General features: G+C 33.8%; 3 protein-coding genes across 3 annotated transcripts; 1 reads left to right on the plus strand and 2 right to left on the minus strand.

Annotated features, from left to right (window-relative positions):
- Positions 1-490: 490 nt before the first annotated feature.
- Positions 491-7,117, minus strand: LOC112559901 (ATP-dependent (S)-NAD(P)H-hydrate dehydratase-like). The gene is made up of 11 exons (XM_025231384.1): positions 6,760-7,117; positions 5,649-5,857; positions 5,159-5,294; positions 4,711-4,756; positions 4,015-4,103; positions 3,664-3,772; positions 3,301-3,351; positions 2,627-2,731; positions 2,191-2,311; positions 1,585-1,717; positions 491-1,072 (listed from the first exon to the last, which is right to left on the minus strand). Exons 1-11 carry the CDS (start codon positions 7,026-7,028, stop codon positions 910-912), a joined length of 1,431 nt encoding a protein of 476 aa, XP_025087169.1. The 5' UTR covers positions 7,029-7,117; the 3' UTR covers positions 491-909.
- A 214-nt stretch (positions 7,118-7,331) lies between these two features.
- LOC112559902 (ATP-dependent (S)-NAD(P)H-hydrate dehydratase-like) lies at positions 7,332-15,339 on the minus strand. Its single transcript, XM_025231385.1, has 10 exons — positions 15,040-15,339; positions 13,580-13,706; positions 13,023-13,068; positions 12,466-12,554; positions 11,226-11,334; positions 10,850-10,900; positions 10,323-10,427; positions 9,710-9,830; positions 8,963-9,095; positions 7,332-8,275 (listed from the first exon to the last, which is right to left on the minus strand). Exons 1-10 carry the CDS (start codon positions 15,113-15,115, stop codon positions 8,113-8,115), a joined length of 1,020 nt encoding a protein of 339 aa, XP_025087170.1. The 5' UTR covers positions 15,116-15,339; the 3' UTR covers positions 7,332-8,112.
- A 416-nt stretch (positions 15,340-15,755) lies between these two features.
- On the plus strand, positions 15,756-22,170 carry LOC112559587 (coiled-coil domain-containing protein 138-like). The gene is made up of 13 exons (XM_025230918.1): positions 15,756-15,786; positions 16,119-16,286; positions 16,606-16,677; positions 17,043-17,173; positions 17,513-17,632; positions 17,959-18,036; positions 18,420-18,551; positions 18,711-18,857; positions 19,125-19,247; positions 19,590-19,818; positions 20,305-20,429; positions 20,759-20,949; positions 21,343-22,170. The coding sequence occupies exons 1-13, from the start codon at positions 15,756-15,758 to the stop codon at positions 21,476-21,478; spliced, it is 1,683 nt and encodes a 560-aa protein (XP_025086703.1). The 3' UTR covers positions 21,479-22,170.
- The last annotated feature ends 267 nt before the right edge of the window (positions 22,171-22,437 follow it).

Raw genomic sequence — 22,437 nt, forward strand, 5'->3', positions numbered from 1 at the left:
AATGTGTGATTTGTATAACACATACTCCCACTTGCAAGAAGCATGCTCTTTGCAGTTGAGACAAAAACGGGACACAGACAACAAACGAAGGAACAGAGGGACAACAGTACTGATGACTGATAAAAGACAAATATAGAAAAAGTAAAGAGAAATCACATAGCAAGAATGGAGAGTGTTGTGATTTAGCAGAGGACGATAAGTAGGGAAGTAGCAAGATTAAGGAAGGGGATGGCGGAGGGGGGTTTAAAAAAGGAGTAGTAGTCTGTGAACTGTTATTAGTAGTAATGCTCAAGGAAGATATGTCTTCAGTGCACATTTAAAAGATTCAATGGTGAGTAGGCTGGAAATATGGAAGGGAAGAGAGTTCCATTGTTTTGCTGCACAGGAACTAAAAATCCTGTCAATGTATGTTGTTGGTCTGGTGACAGGAATTATGAGGATATGGTCATCAGACAAAGAGTAGATGTCTGGCTATATTAACCATGAACACTTTTATAAAAGATAATTTATTGACACATAAATCTTGGCAACAGCTGAAGACAAATTTATACAATTCATCTTTTGTCTGAAACGTTTTATGATATGTATTAACTATAATCAACTAAAGTATACATATTTATATTTTGGCTAAAATTAAGACCGGTAGAGTGTCTTTATAGGATGCATAACACTTTTTTAAAATGTTTCCATTTATCGCGTTCATATTTAAGAAGATAAAAAATTGCAACATTGCAATAATATAAAGATTATTAAAAATATATTCATACAGATGAACTAATCCTTCACTCACACCTTTTTCCTCCATCTAACAAAACGTTGACTCATAAAATTACTAGAATAGCCGAACTTACTGCCCATGCACACACCAATGTCAAAAACAATACCGAATGAGTTAATTTTACAAAAACATTAGTTCAAGAACATCCCCTCAAATGCAGCATGGATGTTGACCAGCATGTCCGTGGCAGTCATTGATCGACCATGCACAGCGAAAGCAAGCCTGCTGCATTCTCTTGTCAGTCGGCATGCCATGAAAGCAGCAAGGACACCAGGCCCAAGAATAGCATCTGGCCTATCATGAGAACATTATCAAGGTTCATCATATCATCAAAATATACCTCAAGTATACACAGGTGGGAAAAAACTCATAATCTATGATTTCTAATAATGGTTACACAAAGTGAAATAAACTGTGAGTTACTTCAACCTAATCAGAAAGAGTAATTTAAATAAAGCCTTCAGTGTAAGCATATCATCACATTTTTTTACAAGCTATTTTTTTTTCTATACTGAGTTAATGGTATGACAGGAAACTCCTAATTTAGAATTCAAGGAACGGCCTTCTCAAAACCTTAGAACTATAATTAACAGAGCATATTCTCCCCACAAAATGAGAAAACAAATTCATGAGCTTTCAAGGTTTCCATGCAGAAAATGTCAAAGCTAAACACAGCTATAAAGAAATCATAGACTTAAGATTAATGGCAGTGGAAATGTTAGTACAGAATGAAAGGTGCTCAGTCTTCTGAAAACAACCATACAAATCAAAGGTATACAAAAGAATAAAAGCACAACATAACATACCTTTGCTGGATGAGTTTTGTTTTGGAGTTATGATAACTAAGAGCCCAGTTAAAGAAAACACCAGCAACTCCTGACAACACATCACCTTGACCCCCACATCGCCGAGGACTCCCATCTGTGCTACACATGATGACTGCAACATTAAAATTAGATAATGCCTCTAAAATTGATGTAGTCATATAAGCTCCTCTATAGCAGACAGTCTGATGAGTGTAATGTTCAAAAGCTGGAGTTCAAAGAATTATGGTTTTCCTAATGTGGAAACTAGGTATAGGCTCTGTTGTGTACAGGTTTTGTGTGCTTGAATAATGGACTGAAGGAAAGTAATGAGAAGCCTTACCACAGTTATAGTGTCATAGTGAAAAATCACATGTCTGTCATATACAGATTGAGCACCCTTGCAATGCCTAGTAATGGTGAATGAACACAGTGAGGTGTAACTGTTTATTATCATGTTTCTTAGCCACCTGCACAGGTATTGATTTCACTGTGCATTGCATCTGACTGCATGAATTCACTGTAATTTTTCATAAAAAATCGCTTAATGGTCTCAAATAATTATAAAGGAATCACAATATAGATAAATTGAGAGAAAGACACTCCTACCTGTACTTCCATCAGAGATAATATCATCACTGCCTTTTCGAAGAATGGTGACATTTCCTAGACATTGTGCAAGCAGTTTCACATTAGATGGCTCATCAGTCTGACATGGTCTGTCCCCTACCTGTTTCAACAGCATTGGAATAATTAAAGAATCAAATATAAGTATAAATTAAACTGAAAAATCACAATTATCACTTATAATAACCACAAAAGAGTGTTAACAAGAATGTCCAAAAGTAAGGCACCTGCCCTCCATAAAGAATGCCTGTTGATGTGGTTAGTGGAATAACCTTCAAAGCATGCACTACTGTTAAGATTTGAAATTCATATTTAAATGTGACTTTCTCTTAAGAAAATAAGGTAATGATGCTTTGAATTATGAAACAGTAAATTGATGGACTTAATACAAGTCGCTACAAGTCTCAAAAACACTCACCATCTTCTCAAAAAGTGTCTGGAATTCTATGATATTTGGGGTAAGCAGTGTATTCTGATAGTTTGTAATCAACTCTGGGGTCTCCGTTATAAGAAACAAGCCATCCTGTCAGAGAAGATTGAGGGATGACAAATTTGATCATATAAAAACAAATGAATCACAAAAGAAACAAAATTTGCAAAAATTATTTACCTGCACGGATATGCATACATGACATGCTGGACCCTTTCTGTCGCAAAAAAATAATAAGACACAAAAAGGTTAAGGGACCGAAAACCCATTGGTTGTAGGGGAAGAACATGAGTGGTTCACCATGCCAAAGGTTTCGTAAATGGAAAATGAATACAACCTAATCTCTGCCACCTTCATCTTCCCTGATATATCCCACATCAATTTTAGCTGGGTGGTCAAGGTCAATTTTTTTATTTACTGGAAACCCTCTGTAACAAAGTCATATGCACCAGCCAACAGCTATGGTGTCTCTTACAGTGTGTGATGCTTAATGATGAGAAGCAAATGAACAAATTTTGTTGTCCTGAACTTTCCTGTCATTCTAAATTTTGTGTATTTTTAAGACTGGGACCGAGTTTGATTGTTACATGCATATCTACACACATGCACTTATTTACTGTAGTATGAACCTCTCTCACAATATTTTGAAAATTAATACTTACTGCGTCTATTACCAGTGGTATTCCCCTTGACTTGGCTTTAAGAATCACCGACTTCAAAAAAAAAAAAAAGAAAAAGAAAAAGAATCAAAGTCTCCAGTTAATTAGATTTCTCTATATGACCATAGACAACTTGGAATGACCATGTACAGTCAAACTGTACTAGTTTAGATATCTGTTGACATCTGGATAACTTTTATGCATTTAAATATATGAGATTTGTCATCATAAAACCTAAACAAAGGGAACATCATGACCAGAGATGATACAAAGAAGCAGCAGCAAGAAAAATCAATGAACATTAGCATGATAATGAGTTAAAATAAAACATAAAAATAATAACAGATATAAACACAACTAGCTTACGGTAACTGTCTCAAGGACTTGCTGGTCTCGTCCCAGGCCAGGACCAACAACAAGAGTATGTAGTTTTGGTAACCATTTTTCAAACTCTGTCAAAGCTGTAGAATGGTCTCTGTACATAATAATGCAGAGTATCTCTTCAATCAAAACATTAAAATCACTGCAGATTCTGCATATTAGATCGGTGAATGTATGATTAAGTCCAGATAAGGTCTAACATACCAACAAGCCACAAAAAAAACCAACAGTAAATTTCTTTGTTTATCGAAAGCTGTATCATAAGATTATTTTTTTATACACTCTTACAAGATCCTTCCTTTGAAAACTTTCAATCTAAGAATAAATTCTACTTACAATATAGGGAGAACAATGAGATCTGGACTATAACATTTGATGATGATTCCTGCATCTTTTGTACAGAAGACATGTGACACATCTGCACCCTGAAATCAATTTATTTTTTAAAACACTATTACAAACTTCAATTCTTGTAGGCTTGGTTTTTCCCCCAACTATAACTGGTAAATATTGCTCTTGGCTTTATACTAGTTCAAGACTTGCCTAAGCATCTAGCGAAAACAAATTCACCTCACATACCCAGCAGATGTGTACCTGATTTTCTAGGAAGGTAAAAAGTGGTCAAAAGATAAATGAGGGCTCAGCCTTTCAAATGCCATGACATTATACACCACTTACAATTCACCAACTTTCACAACCACAGGGTACCTCTGCCTTCACTTTAACACATGTAAACAGACCTATAATTCCTGTTGTCCCTTAACAGCTGCAATCAATAAAACTTCCGAAAAAGTGGTAATTGACATGAAAGCAATCTACATATACTATGGAAATGTGGTCTCGACCTCTTTCTAAATACAGGTGAAAAGACTGATGTTCAAAGGCATGCTTCTCTTGAATAGAATGGTGCTATTCATTCAAATTTAGACATTTATTATTTTGCAATGAACCCAGTCATTTAAAAATAATGTTTTGCCAAACTGGAATGAATGAATGAGCTTTTAAGAACCATAATATCTGCTTCACACAAACCACTTTCAGTGCTGAGATAGCAGCAAAGTATGGAGCTCCAGTATATCTGAAATCATAAAAACAGCTCATTACAAATATGTATATCCTAACAGTTGTTACTGTTAGCAATAAATTGTAAGTTAATCTGTAAGAAACAAATGTTTAACAAATTTTTATGTGCACTAGTGCTGTGCATGCAGAGTTCATTTCACAAATATCATGAACGGCTACAAAAATTTGAGTTTTTAAAGTTTGTAGTCTACAGTGTGAAGTTCCTGCCTCATTGTTTGTAACATGATCATTTTATTGTCAATGTAGAAATACCCTAGTGAGTGTCAAAAACTGATTAAAGTCACATTTTAAATTCAACAAATCTTGTACAAGCATGCAACCTAAATACAGCATGACATCACAATGCACAAAATCATACTGCACAATGAGCATGTGAGTTATGAACAGAAGTACTAACTCTTGACAACCTCCAATGATGCCTATACATCCAGCCTGTCCCTTGAAGAGATTGCTGGTTAGTGGAGGGATTATTTCTTTTACTGTAGCCTGCAGTTCACTTACGCCAATGCTGTTCCCAACTGATTTATTACTTTCTGTTGATGAATCAGATAACTCACATTGTTATTATCTGGTTCTAAATATCTCATATAATTGTAACTAGTATGCTAAAGGCACTGTCTAAAAACACCATGAGACGCGTATATTACTAATCAACTTTGTTGTTGATGGTTGAGAAGAAGATGTTTAAAATCCTTTACAAAAATTAATAATCACATTTGTTTGATAGGTAAAGAAAAAGTTTAATTGCCTATATAAAATAAACTATGAAATACAGAACTCGGAAGTAAGCAACAAATATTGTATGCTCATGGTAGCTGTGTAAATACAGTATAGATGACAATTTCAGACCAAGAAAACACCTAAAAATTATGTCTTAAAAATCTTACGCAAATCTGGGACCGGGTCCAAGATTGAATTGAGCTTTTTCTTTGAAGACCCATTGCGTTGCAGCTCTCTAATTCTCGGGGACTTTTTATATGAAACATCAGGTCCTATTGGATGATTGTGTTCAGTTACCAGTCGTAGAATCTCAAGACATCCTTTGAAACGGTCTCCCTTTAAGTACATATGTGCTTCACATCCACTCCTGTAAGAGCTTTGCAAGCAAAATTATACACGGTCATTTAATTGTTTAAATAAATCTAGTAAAATAAATATAACAAACATAAGTTCTGCTTTAATAGCCTGAGGTCTATGGCCTATAGGCAGTGAACTGTAAGTGGTTCACCTTATCTAGAGCATGTTTACATTCCTTGACATCATCTGCTGTGAGGGCTGAAGAAAGTGAAGCTTACAATCAAAGGGCGAGACATGGTGTGAACTACCAACCTTTGCTCAGAATTTGGGCACACTAATCACTGGGCTACATTGCCTACTAGTAATAATTCAGTACCTTCTACATGTATAGACTGGTTACTTCGTTCAGCCATGGATAATGAAACTGGTACTATATCGCTTAAATACACTTTGACTTCTGTACTGATTATGTTTTTACTCAAGGAGTCTCTAAAATCTGTCAATCAATCACCACTGGAGGCTGTGAAAATGATACTGATTTAACTCATTTTTTTAAACAGATTCATTACCTTCCTTAAGATTCAAAACATAACTTTCAATTGAAGATGGGTGACCTTTATCAACATTTAAGCTCAACTTTATTACATAATATCAAAATAATATATATTGTCATATGTGACCAAAGAAACCTAACTACTGAATATTGTCAGTTCACAGACCAACTGCAACAAGCCCCACTTCACAGTGTAAATAAGCAATCTTGTTATCAAATTATGTTACGGTACTATTTGCCTAATGTAAGAAACTTCCTTGAGCTAGTGCAAATCTATCCAACTTGTTTAAAGCGAAATTCTACTTTAATTCCTGTATTTATACAATAATCGTGTACACCCGGGGGTTTAGTTGCAAATTACGACCACGAAAAACGGTTGTTTAAACTCAAGGCACAGTACAAATAATACAACTAAAAACTATACATACGTTCTTTTCCTTAAACCTTTCGAGGTTGATTTGAGCACACCTTGTCGAATACATCGGTACATAACATAACTGTACAGCAAATGTTCAGGGTAGAGTGGCTTCTGTTCGACCTCATTTAACCGTTTCAAGCGGTTGTTCAAGGTTCTGACTTTAGAGCTGCCTCCTATGACAAATCGTTGGTGTGTATGCGCACAGTAATCTTTAAATGCTCTGTCAAATTTCTTAAAAGAATAAAATGTCGCTCCTACATATATGTCAGTATATGCCATTGTAAATAAAAACTTTGAGCTGGCAAAGCACACAAAGCGCTCTACGAGACAGTTACAAGTGTGGCTACTGGCTTTATTTACACTTCGCTACGCTAGAGTGGTCCCTCTTGAGCGTGGCTTGTTCGCACAGTGCATCATTCCTAACCATCTTGAATTCAAGCGAAAGTACACAGGTTCAGGAACGACAAAGTCAGTGTCTTGCGGGAAAATAGATCTAAATATAACATTTTTATTTGATAAACAATGTCTTACACTATATGATTACACACACGAACATGCATGCACACACACACAGAAAGAAACAACAGTATTATCAGTTTATTGATACACATTTTCGGAGAAATAGCACAAAGCTATATACAAATATAAGAAAAACATAATTTTCATAGATAAAACGGGGTTGACTGCTGCTATAAATATAAACTGCATGAAAATAAAAAAATATCTTTGTCTCTTAAACTGATCAACTCGATGCTCCAGCAAACACTCTTGACTCCAGTATATAATGATATTAAATATAACATAAAAGTAATATGTAGCACTAGGTAAATTAAGGTAGATCAGTTGATTTTTTATAAACTCAATGGTTTACATCTGAAACATGGATTAGTGATAATTTCTGCAGTCTGAAGAAAGAATGAGGACAAGCATAATTTTTTGGTTGGTAATACATACAGTCATCATCTTGTTACTTTTTATTATACACTCACCTTGCCTTACCATTAATGCTGACTTCAAACTATTTTCGTCTTTAAAAAGGAAACACTTTTTAGGAAACACTAAATGGCTTTGAAACAGATATAAATAACTAACAAAAGAAATTTGTAAGATTTTCTCCTATGTTCTGAATCATAGTGTATTGCCATTTTCTCACAATACTTTATAGATGTAAATGAAAAGTTTGATTTTCCATCTACAAAATCAAGAAGTTTAACACAATTTCACTAATGATGGTGAAGCAGCATACATATATATAAGCTTTGGCAAAACAGCTGGTAAAGTCATTCTATGTAGCTCAGACGATCATAAGATTGTCATTGCTCTTGCTCTCGCCTGCCCCTTCTTCACCAATTGTTTGCTTTTTCTAGCTGCATAAAACCCCTTCAAATGCTGTGTGGATATTGGCAATCATTTCCGTGGTAGTCATAGACCGACCATGAACAGCAAATGCCAAACGGCTGCACTCTCTTGTAAGTCGGCTTGCCATGAAGCCAGCAATCACACCTTTACCAAGCTGGATTTCTGACCTAATAGAAAACAAAATAAATTAACACATTATAGCCTTTGAACAAGAAATATCACAGGAAATAAATATATGACATCTGTCTTACGAACTGAAAAATAGTGAAATTATGGCTCCAACCATTTGTCTTCATTGTTGGTTTTGAGAAAGCACAGTAATCAGGAAAAAAATTATATTCACAAACAAAAAAAAAATTTCAAAAGAAATTTATATTCATTTGCAATAAAGTTGTTTCTAATTACCAAGAAAGCCATTAAGATCCTCAAATCTGATTTCACTAATGCAGACTATTAATATTAATTTAAACTGTAGAATTTTTAAAATGAAAATTACTCCATTATCTGTGTCCAAATGTAGTGTTTTAGACAGAGAGATCGATGTTTTCTTACTGCCAACGCCAACACAGTAGGCAACAAAAAATTTGCAACAGCTACAATGTTGACATTTAATAATAATTAAAAAAAAATCTCTGGCATGATAGCATGCACAGTTTACAAATATTCTTTTCCATACAATTTTCTGCATAACTTTTTTCCTTCACTGGCAGCAATTACCAACACAAATTTAAAAGATATACATATACGTTTACTATATTTTTCTAAGAAATAACCTACACTATTAAAGACTGTCCATGTGAAGTCTTAAGATTTAGTCATTTTATGTAATAATAAAAAATGCAAAAAGCACATACGCTTCTGTAGCAGACTCTTTCTTGTGGTTGTTGAAGCTAAGAGTCCAGTTAAAAAAGATACCAGTAGCACCTGATAGCAAGTCACCTTGGCCACCACATCGCCGAGGACTGCCTTCTGTATTGCACTTTATGACTGGAAAAAAAAATGTAACGAGCTTGTCAATTCTAAAACTAGATAAGTGCAGTTTGAATCAACTCGATCATGTAAACACAGAGGAAAAAAAAAAAAACAAGCAAACTGATTAAAATTATAATGGACAAGTTATGCTGTTTGATTTTCTCTTGCAAATGTTCAACAATGTTACATTTTCTAAATGTAAGAAATAATTTATTACTTAATGCATTCACAAAAAATAAAATTTCAGCAGATACTTAAGTAGCCATTTAAATTTTAATTGTTTTATTTTTATATCTTATTATTTGTTTCTACTAATCTCTCCTGGCTAAATGTTTATATCAACCACAATCCAAGGGCAAATTATCAACATAAAAATTTTCCACAAACTTGTGAAACAGCATTAACAATTTACTCAGGCATTTATTATAAAATATCACAACTACATTTACATAAAAAAATAAGTATTAAAAGTGTTGAAATCTTTAGTGTAATAAATCATACTTTGAACAATAAAATTTGGAAGGAATAAAGAACAAAACCTGCAACAAAATTGAGTGAACCAATCATTGCATTAAGGTAACTCTATGAAATTCAAATTATGTAACACACAGCAAGACCAATAGAAATACCAGAGTTTCCATCAGAGATAATGTCCTCTCTCCCTTTTCGGAGGATAGTAACATTTCCAAGATGCTGTGCAAGTATCTTCACATCTGATATCTCATCACTGTTTTCAGGTTTGTCCCCAGCCTAACCCAAAATATTTTTAGACATAGGTCATTGAAAATGAACATCATCTTGAATTGTCTTCTACTGGAAAATCTTAGACAATGACATTCTGATCTTCAATAACATGACATATAGTCTGTAAAAAAAAAAAAAAGACTTTTCAATAAAAAAAAAATATTCTATGACCTATAACATGTCTTGCCTTTGACTAGAACAAAATAACGATTTGCAGACAATAGGCTGCAACTCCTTTGGTCAAAGGGAAATGAACAAATGTTCAAGTGAATGTTAAAAAAGGATGGGCAGTGAATATATTATTTCTAACATGTAAAAGATAATCAAAATAGTACAGTGTGTATACATTATACGTGTCTCACAGAAAATGTAGTCTAATATAAAAAAGAAATGAACAAATTTGAACATCAAAACATTATAAACCAGCATCATGTCACCATAACAAATAATAATGATCTGGTACAGAACAATCAAGACCAAATACCTTTCCATACTCACCATTTTTTCAAACAAACGCTGAAATTCTATGATGTTTGGTGTTAGAACAGTGTTCTGGTAGTTTGTAATCAAATCTGGGGACTCAGTTATTAGAAAGAGACCATCCTGAAAAAAACAAAACAAAAGAAAGAACATGTTTCAAAAAAAAAAGCAATGACAGGATCTCTTTTTAAAGATTTGTTATCACTGTAAGATAAGGATATATACATATTTCTATCACTTCATGGGAAAGCGGATAGCCAAGTGCTGTCATCCAAAGAGTCCACTGGTTTAATACCCGAATAGTGCAGCAACTTTTCCCAGTCAACCTCACTTGGCACTTACATGTGTAACCACATACACTGTGACAGTCTGTATATCCCTGAGTATATCAATTTAAAAGCTTAAAAATCAAGGCAGGGATAACTAAAAAGTGTGAAGAATAAGCTCATGCTTTTCCATATGTGTGTGCGCATATGGACATACTATAAGTATTTCTGCTCTGAAATACACAGCATTAAAATTGTTATTGTATGTTGAAAACTTACTGCATCTATTACTAGTGGAATTCCTCTTGCCTTAGAATTCAAGATCACTGCCTGAAAAATCCAAAACAAGATAAAGGGTGCGCATCATGTATGAGGAAATGAATAAGCACAGGACAAATCACATATTTTAGATATTATATAAGATACTATAAAATATTACATAATAGTTTTATTTTTAATGTTTATCTCCAGAACAATAATTATGTATGTCTCTCAGACATAAAAATAACAATAATTATATTCAGCTTAAAAATCTTTAAAAAGATAATAAGTTTCAAACTTAGTTTCAGTCAGATCCTCATTGCCAAATACAAAGAAAAAGCTTCACTTTAAAGACTTCCATTCTCCTTCATTATAAAATTATGAATTGACTTACAGAGACTGTCTCTAAAATTTTAGGGTCTCGTCCTAGGCCAGGTCCGATGACCAGTGTATGTATCCTTGGTAACCATTTGTCAAACTCTGTCAAAGCTGATGGGTGATCCCTGATTTTGAGCATAATTTGTTTTTTTATAAGTATAGCTCTGTGCGTATGCATATCATTTTCTAATATAATAATAACTGAATTTATAGAAAGCGTTGTACAAGCGCTGTACATATAAGATTAAAAATGAACAGACAGTCAACCAAACAAACAATAGAAGGATCTGCACAAGGATAACACCACAGCATGTGCATGGATGAAGATGAACTGAGGAGTAAGTGGAGTAGTACGCACGCTTGATTAGGAAAGATATTTCCTGAAAAAATGGGTTTTGAGGCTGGTCTTGAGTTTCCATCAGAAACAGTTGGAGGAGAAAGGGATAGAAAACAGTTGGGACTGAGATGGAAAAGAGTATCTGTAGAATTTCTCCCATCTCATGCATGGCACAGTATATAAGTAAAACACAAGCAGACTGAAGAGAGACTGGTGTTTTATACCGAGCCAGCAAGTAAGGCTAAGGCATGGCAGCCAGCCTTGTAAACAGATGCCACAAGTAGAGAAAGAACAATATGCCAAATTGACAGCTGAACCCAGGACAGCCAATCTTCACTGTATTGTTGACAGGCAGTAACCATTGTACCACCCAGATCAAAGAGAGGTGATAAGGCATCCTTAATTCAGACATGTATAATATACACACACACACAGAGAAAAAGCGTCAAATTATTGCTATATTGCACAAATATCATTATACCACAGCGAGAGAGAGAGAGAGAGACAGCATGCACTTTTTTTTTAATTAAATAAAAAGTTCTTTCTACCAGAGAGAGAAAATGCACTGTTCATAAAATTAAAATATTATTAAACTTTAAAAGATTTGCATGGTAATTTTTTTCTGCAAAATCTTCAGACCATATTAATTTCCAAATAGATATGCACTCTGCAAGAATTTAGCATTACTGATTGGTACTGTATTATTGGTAATGAAAAGCTCAGCCCTGAAAGATATCTTAAAATAAGTGTCTGGAATATTAAACAGTTCTCAAAAAGGGATTCATGAAATAATGGGAGCTGCTTTCCTAGCTTTAGGCACTGCAATGTCCTTTAATAGAATGCTTTTATATAAATTGTCAAAACAGACACTGGAGAACTTGTGCAGCTATACAACATAACCAATTTTTATCCCACTCACAAGATTGGATGAACAATTAGTTCTGGGCTGTAAGATTTGATAACTGGTGCAGCATCTTTTGTACAAAAGACATGAGACAAGTCTGCACCCTGCAAACAAAGTAAAAGCAAAATTTCATTCTTCAACCTAATGCTGCAAATAAATCAAACAAAAAACATTGTTGCATTTTTCATACTTTAGGGAGATGAATGTCGCCTAATATCTAACGACAGTGGACAGTATCTTTTAGACAACATGCACTGCTTCATTCTCCATCCCTTTCAACACCACTGAGCTATTTTATAAGTGACTTTGTGTATGCATCCATTCTAAAAATTTCCTCATCTCTTGGCTGCATTTTGCCCCCCTCGCCTCACCATTCTTTCTCTCTCAATCACATATGGATTCTCTCAGGTTTCTTGTGATTTAACATGTTCAACTTTGCATGTGCTTACTTATTATAACTGTAATATAAGTCTAAATTCAACTCCTTCATTTGTTTTCCTGGTAAACATGTTTCCAGGTGTATGTTTTAAATTAGGAAGGTTTAAGAAAAACACCAAATGCTCTGTACAAACCACTTTTAATGCTGAGATTGCTGCAAAATATGGTGCACCTGTATATCTGAAAATATATATTTGAATACAATAAAAGTCAACTCAAGTACATGAAATGTTGAGTATTAACAAAGATAGTAAAAACAAAGATAGTTAACTGACTTCGTCTTGACACTATGTCAAAGAAAGAAGACAAAAATTCTACAATTTGGAAAAAGCAGCAACTGTGTAACAGCAATAAATGATGCTGTGCAGCTTTCTCGTGACTGTAAGTAAACAAACTTTACCAAAAGTACTGTATAAGGTGAATTGTAAGAAGACTGTCAAATTATTCTAGCAAATAAATCACACAGAAATTTCAGCACACACTATCGTGTACTTATAGAAAAATACAGGTTTTCTCAAAAACAAGCACTAATTTGGTACACAAAATAAAATTCTGCAAATTTTTTAAATAAAAGTTTATAAAAGTTATGCAACAGGAATCAAGTAGCATTTTATGTTACTAAAATGTCTACTGAGCTAATCTACATAAACTGTTTCACTTGAGAAATATTTTGATTCAAGCAAATACTTACTCTTGGCAGCCTCCGATGATTCCTATACGTCCAATCTGCCCTTTGTGAAGACTGTTGTTCAGTGGAGGAATGATCTTCTTAATGGCAGTTTGTAGCTCAGTTACTCCAACTGTATGCCCAGATTTTTCTGTGAACCATTTACATGGCATATAATTGTAAAAATAGGATTATTGTTTCATGTTTTACAAACAGCAATGTTTATATAGTTTTTATGGTTAGAGCTAATGAAGTGTTAGACTATCCAGGTAAAGTATAGAGTACAAGTAGCACTTGCTGAAGAAAAAGGAGATCAACAAATAAGCAGAAAAAAGGAAATATACTTTCAACATAAATAATGAGGTTACTTTGAAAATCCAGCCACTTGAAAATAAATGAGGAGACAAAGAGTAATTTTTTCTCAAAATGTATTCAAAATTTACTGAAATATTAATTATTCTTTCTTGTTTGTTTAAAAGTAGATAAATCTGAAGGTTCATATATACTTTCCTAAAATATTACATAAACAAAATGTTGGAGCAGAACCCAAAACAATTATGGTTGATATGACCATGTACTCCTGCACAGACTTAAAAATTACTTTTCATTAGTTTTTTTAAAATGTTAGGGCAAATATATTGTTTTATAATTAAGTGTATTATATATTGTTGTCATCCTGCTCATTGTTTTAAATTTTATATCGTGTAGAAATCTTAAAGAATACAATAATTACTGTATAATGTATAGCAATGCTTACATCCTCCTATTTTGCCATGAACTCCAGCACAGACTATTTACAAAGTTGCCTTCCTTTTTAAAGCAAGGATGGTTTTTCCCATTCTGGAAAGCAACTTTTGCAGCATCAATTTTTTTTTCTTTCTTATCCATACTACCATGTATAGTTATAAATAAAATGCAACAGATGAATTTTTTTAATCAAGGGTGGTACTATTATATATCATTGACTGTTGTTGTCTTTATTGTTGCCTTCTAGTTTTCGGGCTAATAAATTACAACTCATCAACGCGTCAAATTAGTATATTCTGACCCCTGCTATAAATGCAAGATGGAAGGTATAGTTATTGTCAGCGCATGATTGAGTCATTCAGCATACATACAATGTTTCCCTCACACCTTTCAAAGTAGATCCGTGCACATCTCGTCGACTGCATGTATATTAGCGTACAGCCGTCTTTTATTTGTTTACTCTCTGCTTCGTTCAGTACAGTTACAACGCAACAGAGAGTAAGTGCACATGCAATAGTCCTTAAAGGCTATATCAAATTTCTGAAATGAATGTAACGTGACATCAACATAGATTGGTGTATTTTTAACTGTAAAATAAGAGTTTTTATTTCTATATTATAGATGCTACGCCTACGGCCGTACTGTACATGTACGGGATCCGAAGTCGCGATTGAAGTGGTTGGGCTTGATCACAAATGACGCATCAATTGTAATTAACTTCTTTTAAGTAATCTCACCTAATGCTGTCACACCGACAGCAGTTGTGGCATGTCCTCTTACAAACGAAGAGAAATTTCTCCACATCCCAGACATCTCACCTTTTCTTTCTTACCAAACTTTCGATCCAAAATTAAACGTACTTAATTGCAGAGTGGCAGCAGACGATACGGGAATGCTCAAACTTGTGAGATAAAGCAAACATTTAGCATCAATGGGACATTTAGAATATTTACCTAAACTTCCAAGCAAATTACTGTTGTTTTATAATTATTTATTATGTGCCATCTCATGACAATAGTTTATATAGAAGAAAACGTTAACTATCTTCAAAATTATTATTTTCCCATTCGCGTATCCCGTCATCGGGGCTAGCTTCAGTCCGTATTTGTTTGAAAATGGCGGCGTTAGTGTTCTTGCTTGTTTTGTATCTGTTACACTTGTCAAGCTCTCTTGAAGTAGCTTAGTGCTGTTGTGAATCTCTTTGCGTTTTTGTGAAAGTCAGTTCTTTGGGAAGAAATTGTTCGATTGTCACATACATACCGAGTACAGTTGAAAGTTAACTTTTTAGCCACAACGTGTTGAAACATGTAAGAAGATTCACTGAGTCCTTTTAGAACAGAAAGTGCATAATAATTTACATTTATACTTAAATAATTTAGAAACAAATGCAGAATCTTATGAACGCAAATCTCTTTCGGTAACACTGTATCTTCTGCTCCTAGATGATCGCTAAATGGACCTCTTGGATTATCCTAGCGACCTAGGTATGCTGTAAAATATATATATATACTCACACATACAGAAGATTTGAGATATGTACAAAATCAAATATAAACAGAATTAACAGAAACAGCGTACCCCAAAATGGAATCATTTTGAGAAATTAAAGGCATGAGGTATGATGAGAATTTATAGTAAGATGATTTGTAAACAAATGTAGAGATTTACAGATATAAGACTATTTTTACAAGGTTTGTCAAATGAAAATTTAACATTGGTAAATAATTAAATTTTAGCTTATCTACCAGCATTTCTGAAAGGCATATGCCAATTTATTTATGAGAATGAAATAATACTAACTGTTAAAACATTTCAGATGAAACTGTCACCCCAATCATGGGCTCTCCATTACCCAGCCATGGCCAGGTTTTAGAATCTGACAGTCCTGACTGTTCACCTGAACCTGTTCAAAGACCCTATCACAACAGAACAAGAAAAGTGAAAGGTGGAAGAAGAAAAAAGGCTGAAGTCAGCTTTAGTTTAGGTGGGTGCAGATTTTCTAAGATTGAAAATAGTGTAGGATGGAAGCAGAAATAGGCAATATGGATTTTTGCTTTATATATTAAGGTTTTGGATGTATGCATAAAAGAAAATGTATTTGTGGGTGGGTGAGGGATTATTGGAATATGCATGGGTATTATTATATGCATGTTTGTGGATATGATGTTTGCTTATGTGTGCTTCACAATTTCATAGGCGTTTTAGTTTGTGTTTAAGGTTGCGAGAATGCACGTATATTTCTGCTTGCTTGAAAGTTCTGTTGGTAGATGTTTAAGAATGAATGTCATTGAATTAATTTTCAGCTGGCTCAGCTGCTGACAGACCAGTAACCCAAGAGTATTTAAATGGGATCTATGAAGAATTGCAAGCTATCAGTGAAAAATTAAAGGTATTATTCATTAGCAAACATTTACAAGCATATTTGTGGTCTAGCATTGCCTTCTGATATAGGTGTGTGTGTCTGCAGGTGCTTGCACTCATCCATAAGCATAATGACTTATGTATCGCGGAATTTGGTTACAATAGTCATGCATTATATTCTTATATGAGACTTCTTAATGAAGTTATAAAATCTATAAAGATCAAAGTGTAAGACTATATTGCATGAAAGCATTATTTATAATCCTAATTGTGTCCCATCTTCTATCGTTTTATCTCTCGGCACTCCAGATGACACAATTTAAGCATTTTAGATGACAAAGATTACAAAATAGAAAATTAATTGTTTCTTTCTTTACAGGAGGAAATCGACTGCTGTATGAACGAGAACAAAAATTGAAAGAACGAGAACGTATGCTAAGTATTTCACAAAGCAACTTGCAAACCATTACAGACCATCAAGCTAGACAGCAGGTGGCTGCTGTGCAACAGGTAAGATGTATTCTTGTCAAAAAGTCTGTGGAAAGTAACATCTGCAGAAAAATAGATTCTCATATTTATTGATATAATGAAAAATTCTTGTCTTCATCTTTTACATTTTGTGATGTTTTTTAAGATATTGCCTTGAAAGTTGAACAAGATATATTAGAATGTACACTAAATTTATTCATTCATCAATACTGAGTTCTACTTCAGATTTCCCAAGGTTCCCTTTAGTAGGATGTGATTAAAAAAATCGTCCCCTAAATATGTTGTTTGACTATATTTGTTCATGATTGATTACCTGAAAATATATGAAGGTTATACAAATTAATTTTTTTCTTTCAACAGGATTACCTGAATCAGATTGCCCACCTAGAACAAGCACTGAAAGAAAAAACAAAAGAGAACAAACGTTTGAAAGAAAACTTTGAAACAATGAAGCAAGCCAATGACACACTGAAGAAAGAGGTATGTAGCTTATAAGTTTATAATTTTTTGCATATATTAACTGAGTTGATTTTTTTTAAAGAGTTTAAAGTATCCTTAATTAAAAATTAGTGAAATAAAGCAAATTTTAGAAAGCGTTCTAAAGTTTCGGTGAAATGTTTACATCTGCTTTTTAATGTTTGACACTATGGATGTGATAATTGGAAAATCATTCTGTAATCTACTAGACATTAGGAGGGAGAGGAAAAAAGAAAAAAAAAAGTGTGTTTCTTTATTTTTTAATGTATTTTTTTACACACTTGTTGATAGAAGGATTATAGCTGAAGTTATTCTTTTTTTGGTATTAGATTGGTTTACTCCAGAATGAGAGTGAAAAGCTTGCAAAACAGCACAACTCTGTCCAAGCAAGACTTTCAAATCTACAGGTGATGACTGGGTTAAAAAAAAGAAGGTGGGAGGGAAAGATGGAAAGTGGTAACAGTCACGCTCATACATAAGTTGTTTGCTTGTTAAAAGAAATATTAGACTCAAATATGATTAATGTTTTAGGTGTTTATTTTATTGGTTAATAAGTTTTCAAGGACCTTTTAATTGATTTAATAAAAAAATCATTTTGCATATCTTTGAACTCATAAAATTTGTATATATTAAAAAAAAACTGATGGGAATTTTAGTTGGTAAAAAATTGGCTTTTCTATGGTTACTTATTAAGATAACATTTTTTCTTTTGATAAATATCTACATGCTCTGAATGCTACTTGTCCACAGTTTATGAGTAATAATGTGTTTGATCACTTTGTCAATACAGAAGAAACAGGAGTTTGAACAACGTCAGAGAGATGGAGAGGTGAATGCACACCAGCTTTCTGTGGAACCAAGGGTAGTCAAAAACAGCAAAGATACAGAAGAAAAGAAAAACAAACAGCAGCAAAAGACTAAGGTGATTTTTATTTGTTTGAGTAGGTTTCTCTCATGATGACTTCATTTTAATAATTTTTTTTTTCCCTCCTTGGAACCTATGTACAGTTATGTGCGATTTATATTGTTTTTTGGGGGGGTTGTTTTTTATTATTAAAAGCTATTTTTGTATCTGTTGAAGGCTTCTAACAGTCCAGTTTACGACATCATGTCTGTATTATTGGAATGGGTTTGTGATGCTCATCTTCGCCAGTCTATAACAGATCAACCAACACACCCATCAGAAAAATTCTGTGCTCCGGAGTTTCTGCAAGATAAAATCTTAAAGGTAGGCTTGGATAGTGTTGTAGTAGCTTATATCTATCTCTTTGCCTATGGAAACAATTTTGGAAAATATCTGTATTTGCCTAAAGGGGTTATTTTATGTAGTGGGGCAGTGATTTATATTAAGGTTCTCAGTTTGCATTGGCACAGACCTGCAACTCCATCACAAAAAGTATACCCGTCAGTGATTGGTTTGGTGCTAACATGGGCAGGCTTACAAGAGCAAAATTTCCAGGTCTAGGATTTTTTGTGAATTATACCTCTTTTTCAGGTGCTGCCATCTTTTGTGGATATTCTCCGTGAGACTCATTTAACCAGTGTGAAACGCAGCTTACCTTGCTTACAGTTCATTTACTGGTCACTACTTCTTATTGAACAAGGAAACAGTCAGCAGGTGAACCAATTGATAGCTCTTTTTTTATAATCTATTTTTATTTATCTGTCCTAAGATTTTATTAAGAATTTTTGTTGGTTTTTATTTAAGCTATCATAAATTATGTTGTTTTCTTAAAGGTCTGTAGTCTTGTGGTGGAGATGTGAATTTAGCTATATTATACTATGTGCATTCAACTGACAGAAGATACAGACCTTACAACCACAATTACTTAGTTAAAATGTTCATAGAAGTCATGCATGGACATACAATACTGCTTAATTTAAAAATAATCTGTGAGTTTTGTTGACATGTAGTTGAACATGACAATGCAACAATACTAGGAATTTATACATTTGACAGAAAGCAAGTTTATCATCTACATTGCGCCGCCTAGGAGAAGAAATCTACCGTCCAAGGTGGCTTCGTTTAACAGATGATAGTGCTGCAGGAATAGCTATTGCTGGACGCATGTTGGAACCAGGCGAGACTGTTGGTAGTGAAGCACCAAAAGATGGCCTCTTTCTTTGCAGCCATAACCAGCATATAAGGCTCTTGTCCTGCCTCATAATACTCAAAACTCTGTCTCAAGGTCAGTGTCAATATGAAAGCACCTCTGTGTGTGTGTAGCAGGATTCATGCAGAGAAGGTTTTTCTCTCCAGCTTCAAAGAATTATTCTGATTTGTCACTTACTTCTTAAAAAGAAGAAAGGTTTTTATGCTTTATTCTAGTTGCTCTTAGTTTTTCCAACAGGAATTTTGTAATTTGCACTTATTTTTAGTAATCAAGTTTTTCAATATTTTGCTTTTGAATTTCCTTTAAAATTTGTTGTCCTCAGTTATTGTAAAGTTGAATTTACCTCTTAAAGTTAAAATAATTGTGTCTTTTTATTGACACGGTACTTTGTGGCTTTTTGAAAAAGGTGACACTGTGAATATAAGCTGCATAAAAATGGCATAATTAAGACACTTACACATGACTGAGTATTATAAGATGGTTTTTTTGATAAGTTTTAAAGTGGTAATCATGGATTCATTTGTCCAACTCTTTCATGATGCTTGTTGATGGCTGTGACAGCTGATGTTATAGCTCATGCTTTTGAAGTGCTGAAAGTGGAGCTGAAGTCTGAGGTAGCAAAAGAACTGTTCTTGTATTACCAGGCCACTCAAGTTATCATACATTATCTCAAGCCTGTCAACAAGGTCAGTTTTTGTAATTCTTTATATTTCCCTGGTACTTTTTATTGGTGAAATGCTTATAATCTGTTTTTTAAAGTGTTGCTTGAATTTTTGGTTTTCTCAAAAGGTATTCCTTGTAATTGGCTATCTTTTGTCTGCATACAGCATGGGCTATGTTCTAAGCATTTGTTGTGATTTGAACCTTAATCAAAACAAGTAAATGAAATGAAAAGGTGAATCAAACCAACCAATGAATAATAAAGCAAGTTTGTTATCATCATTCATTACTGTATGTTTAGTTTGTTTTTTAGAAAACCATACAGTTTGCAGCATCTGATTTTGTCTGTGGGCAGGTGTTTATGGGGACAGCTGTGGATATCCTTCTTCAAATGTCCACAGATTCTCCTTTTCAAGCTGCTTTCCTTGAAAGCTGTAGCACAGAAGCTTTCTTTCGCACAGTTGCCATGGTGATACGCACACCCGTGTCGGATGCCAGAATAATGGAACGTCTGAGCATCATACTTCAGAAGCTGTCTAAGATCAAGTTAGTAGTAATTTTGTTCATGTCTGAAATATGTGCAGTTTATTTCTTATTTCATCTTAATTCTCTTAAGATCAATATTTTATGCTAAAAATAATTATGTTGATAATGAAAAGTGGTGACCCATGTTCATGGAAAGATCAATAATAACCTTAATATGAAGTACAATTTTTTGCATTATTGCATATTCATTTTTCATGTGGAGAGTATGGGGAAGGGCCTGCTGTCCTTCACCTCTCATTTTTACAAGGGTTTTGTCATTATATACCACTGTTTTCCTTTCTTCTCTTTCTCCCTCTCCGCCAGATGCTCTATCACTTTCTTTTTACTTATTTTTCTGCTGTGCTGCAATTTATTTCACTTTGTTTTACTGATTTATGTGTGTGTGTGTTACAGATCAAACAAGAAATACTTTGAGGTCTACACCATTGTGACCATCATCCAGGAGCTTTTGAGAAACTGTGGCAATGAGAATGCTTTCCTGGCTCTAAACCTAAAATCAATTTTGTTCAATTTGAACTCCGCTTCATAACAGTCACTGATTGATTAAGAGAAATACTGTCAACAGCAGGGAAAACAAAATCTCCAGCATATTACTTACAGTTATATGGTAACTGGTTTTAAAAAATATATAGTATTTATTTCTTTTAAAATATGTGCTGTTTGTTGGGTTTTTTTTTAATTCTTCAAGGCTGATTTGTTCCTTTAAACCCTTTTACTGTGATGGAAACATGTCCAGTGGTGTCCAGTCTTGTTATTATATCAACAAACAGCCTGGTGTTTTATAAAGCTTTCTATTTTTATTTCTTTTGTAAATAAAATTTTTGGAAAGCTCTTTATTGTTATTTTTTCATATTTTATTAAAAACAAGAAAAAAGGAAGCAGTGTGACTCAGCCACCTTAATATCTTTTTTTCACATTTTACGCCGGTTCCTCCCTTGACATATTTCTTTGTAGGCTATCTGATGGAAGGTATTTCAGGAATCTGCTTATCTTTAATTTCTTTACGACTTCATGCTGCATCAGATCTTGCATGCTTATGGAAACACTGCTTTAATGTTTGTGTTAAGATATGCAGCTTTTTTAAATGGAGATAAGCTGGAACCTCTATATTGGTTTGATTTCTTTTAAAACTTTTAGCATGTAATGTACATTGTAAATTATGCAATAAATACCAGTTTTATTGTTTATTTTGATGAAGACATAAAGACATTTTGAACTTTACAGCAGTTTTTATTTACAGTTCTCAAAGTGCTATGCTCCTGGCCTGTGATTGCTTTGTTGAATAAAAAGCACACTTGATTTATGAAACATTGACAGATTCAAGCTGCCTTCATCTTTATTATCAAATAACTAAATACATGGAAACTACATACATAGAACCTGTGCTAACTGTCGGGTTACAGGACGCTGAGAAACTGCAGTAATAGGTGCACCATACAAAACAGAATTACCTGTTTTGTTATGGGCCCCTGCTTTCATGTCATTCTC

This window comes from Pomacea canaliculata, linkage group LG3, assembly GCF_003073045.1.
Source record: "Pomacea canaliculata isolate SZHN2017 linkage group LG3, ASM307304v1, whole genome shotgun sequence".
Classification (NCBI taxonomy): Eukaryota; Metazoa; Mollusca; class Gastropoda; order Architaenioglossa; family Ampullariidae; genus Pomacea; species Pomacea canaliculata.

What these genes read in the sequence shown, in the direction of transcription:
- LOC112559901 (XM_025231384.1), bottom strand. Translation starts at nt 7,028, where the DNA reads ATGGCATATACTGACATATATGTAGGAGCGACATTTTATTCTTTTAAG. An exon ending in CTATCTCAGCACTGAAAGTG is followed by an intron (nt 4,104 to 4,710) that starts GTTTGTGTGAAG and finishes AATTGATTTCAG; the next exon opens with GGTGCAGATGTGTCACATGT. An exon ending in TATCTCTGATGGAAGTACAG is followed by an intron (nt 1,718 to 2,190) that starts GTAGGAGTGTCT and finishes TTAATGTTGCAG; the next exon opens with TCATCATGTGTAGCACAGAT.
- LOC112559902 (XM_025231385.1), bottom strand. Translation starts at nt 15,115, where the DNA reads ATGTCTGGGATGTGGAGAAATTTCTCTTCGTTTGTAAGAGGACATGCC. An exon ending in ATCATCGGAGGCTGCCAAGA is followed by an intron (nt 13,069 to 13,579) that starts GTAAGTATTTGC and finishes ATATATTTTCAG; the next exon opens with ATATACAGGTGCACCATATT. An exon ending in AGCGTTTGTTTGAAAAAATG is followed by an intron (nt 9,831 to 10,322) that starts GTGAGTATGGAA and finishes ATTTTGGGTTAG; the next exon opens with GCTGGGGACAAACCTGAAAA.
- LOC112559587 (XM_025230918.1), top strand. Translation starts at nt 15,756, where the DNA reads ATGGACCTCTTGGATTATCCTAGCGACCTAG. An exon ending in TGAAGAATTGCAAGCTATCA is followed by an intron (nt 16,678 to 17,042) that starts GTGAAAAATTAA and finishes CTTTCTTTACAG; the next exon opens with GAGGAAATCGACTGCTGTAT. An exon ending in AACAAGGAAACAGTCAGCAG is followed by an intron (nt 19,248 to 19,589) that starts GTGAACCAATTG and finishes TACATTTGACAG; the next exon opens with AAAGCAAGTTTATCATCTAC.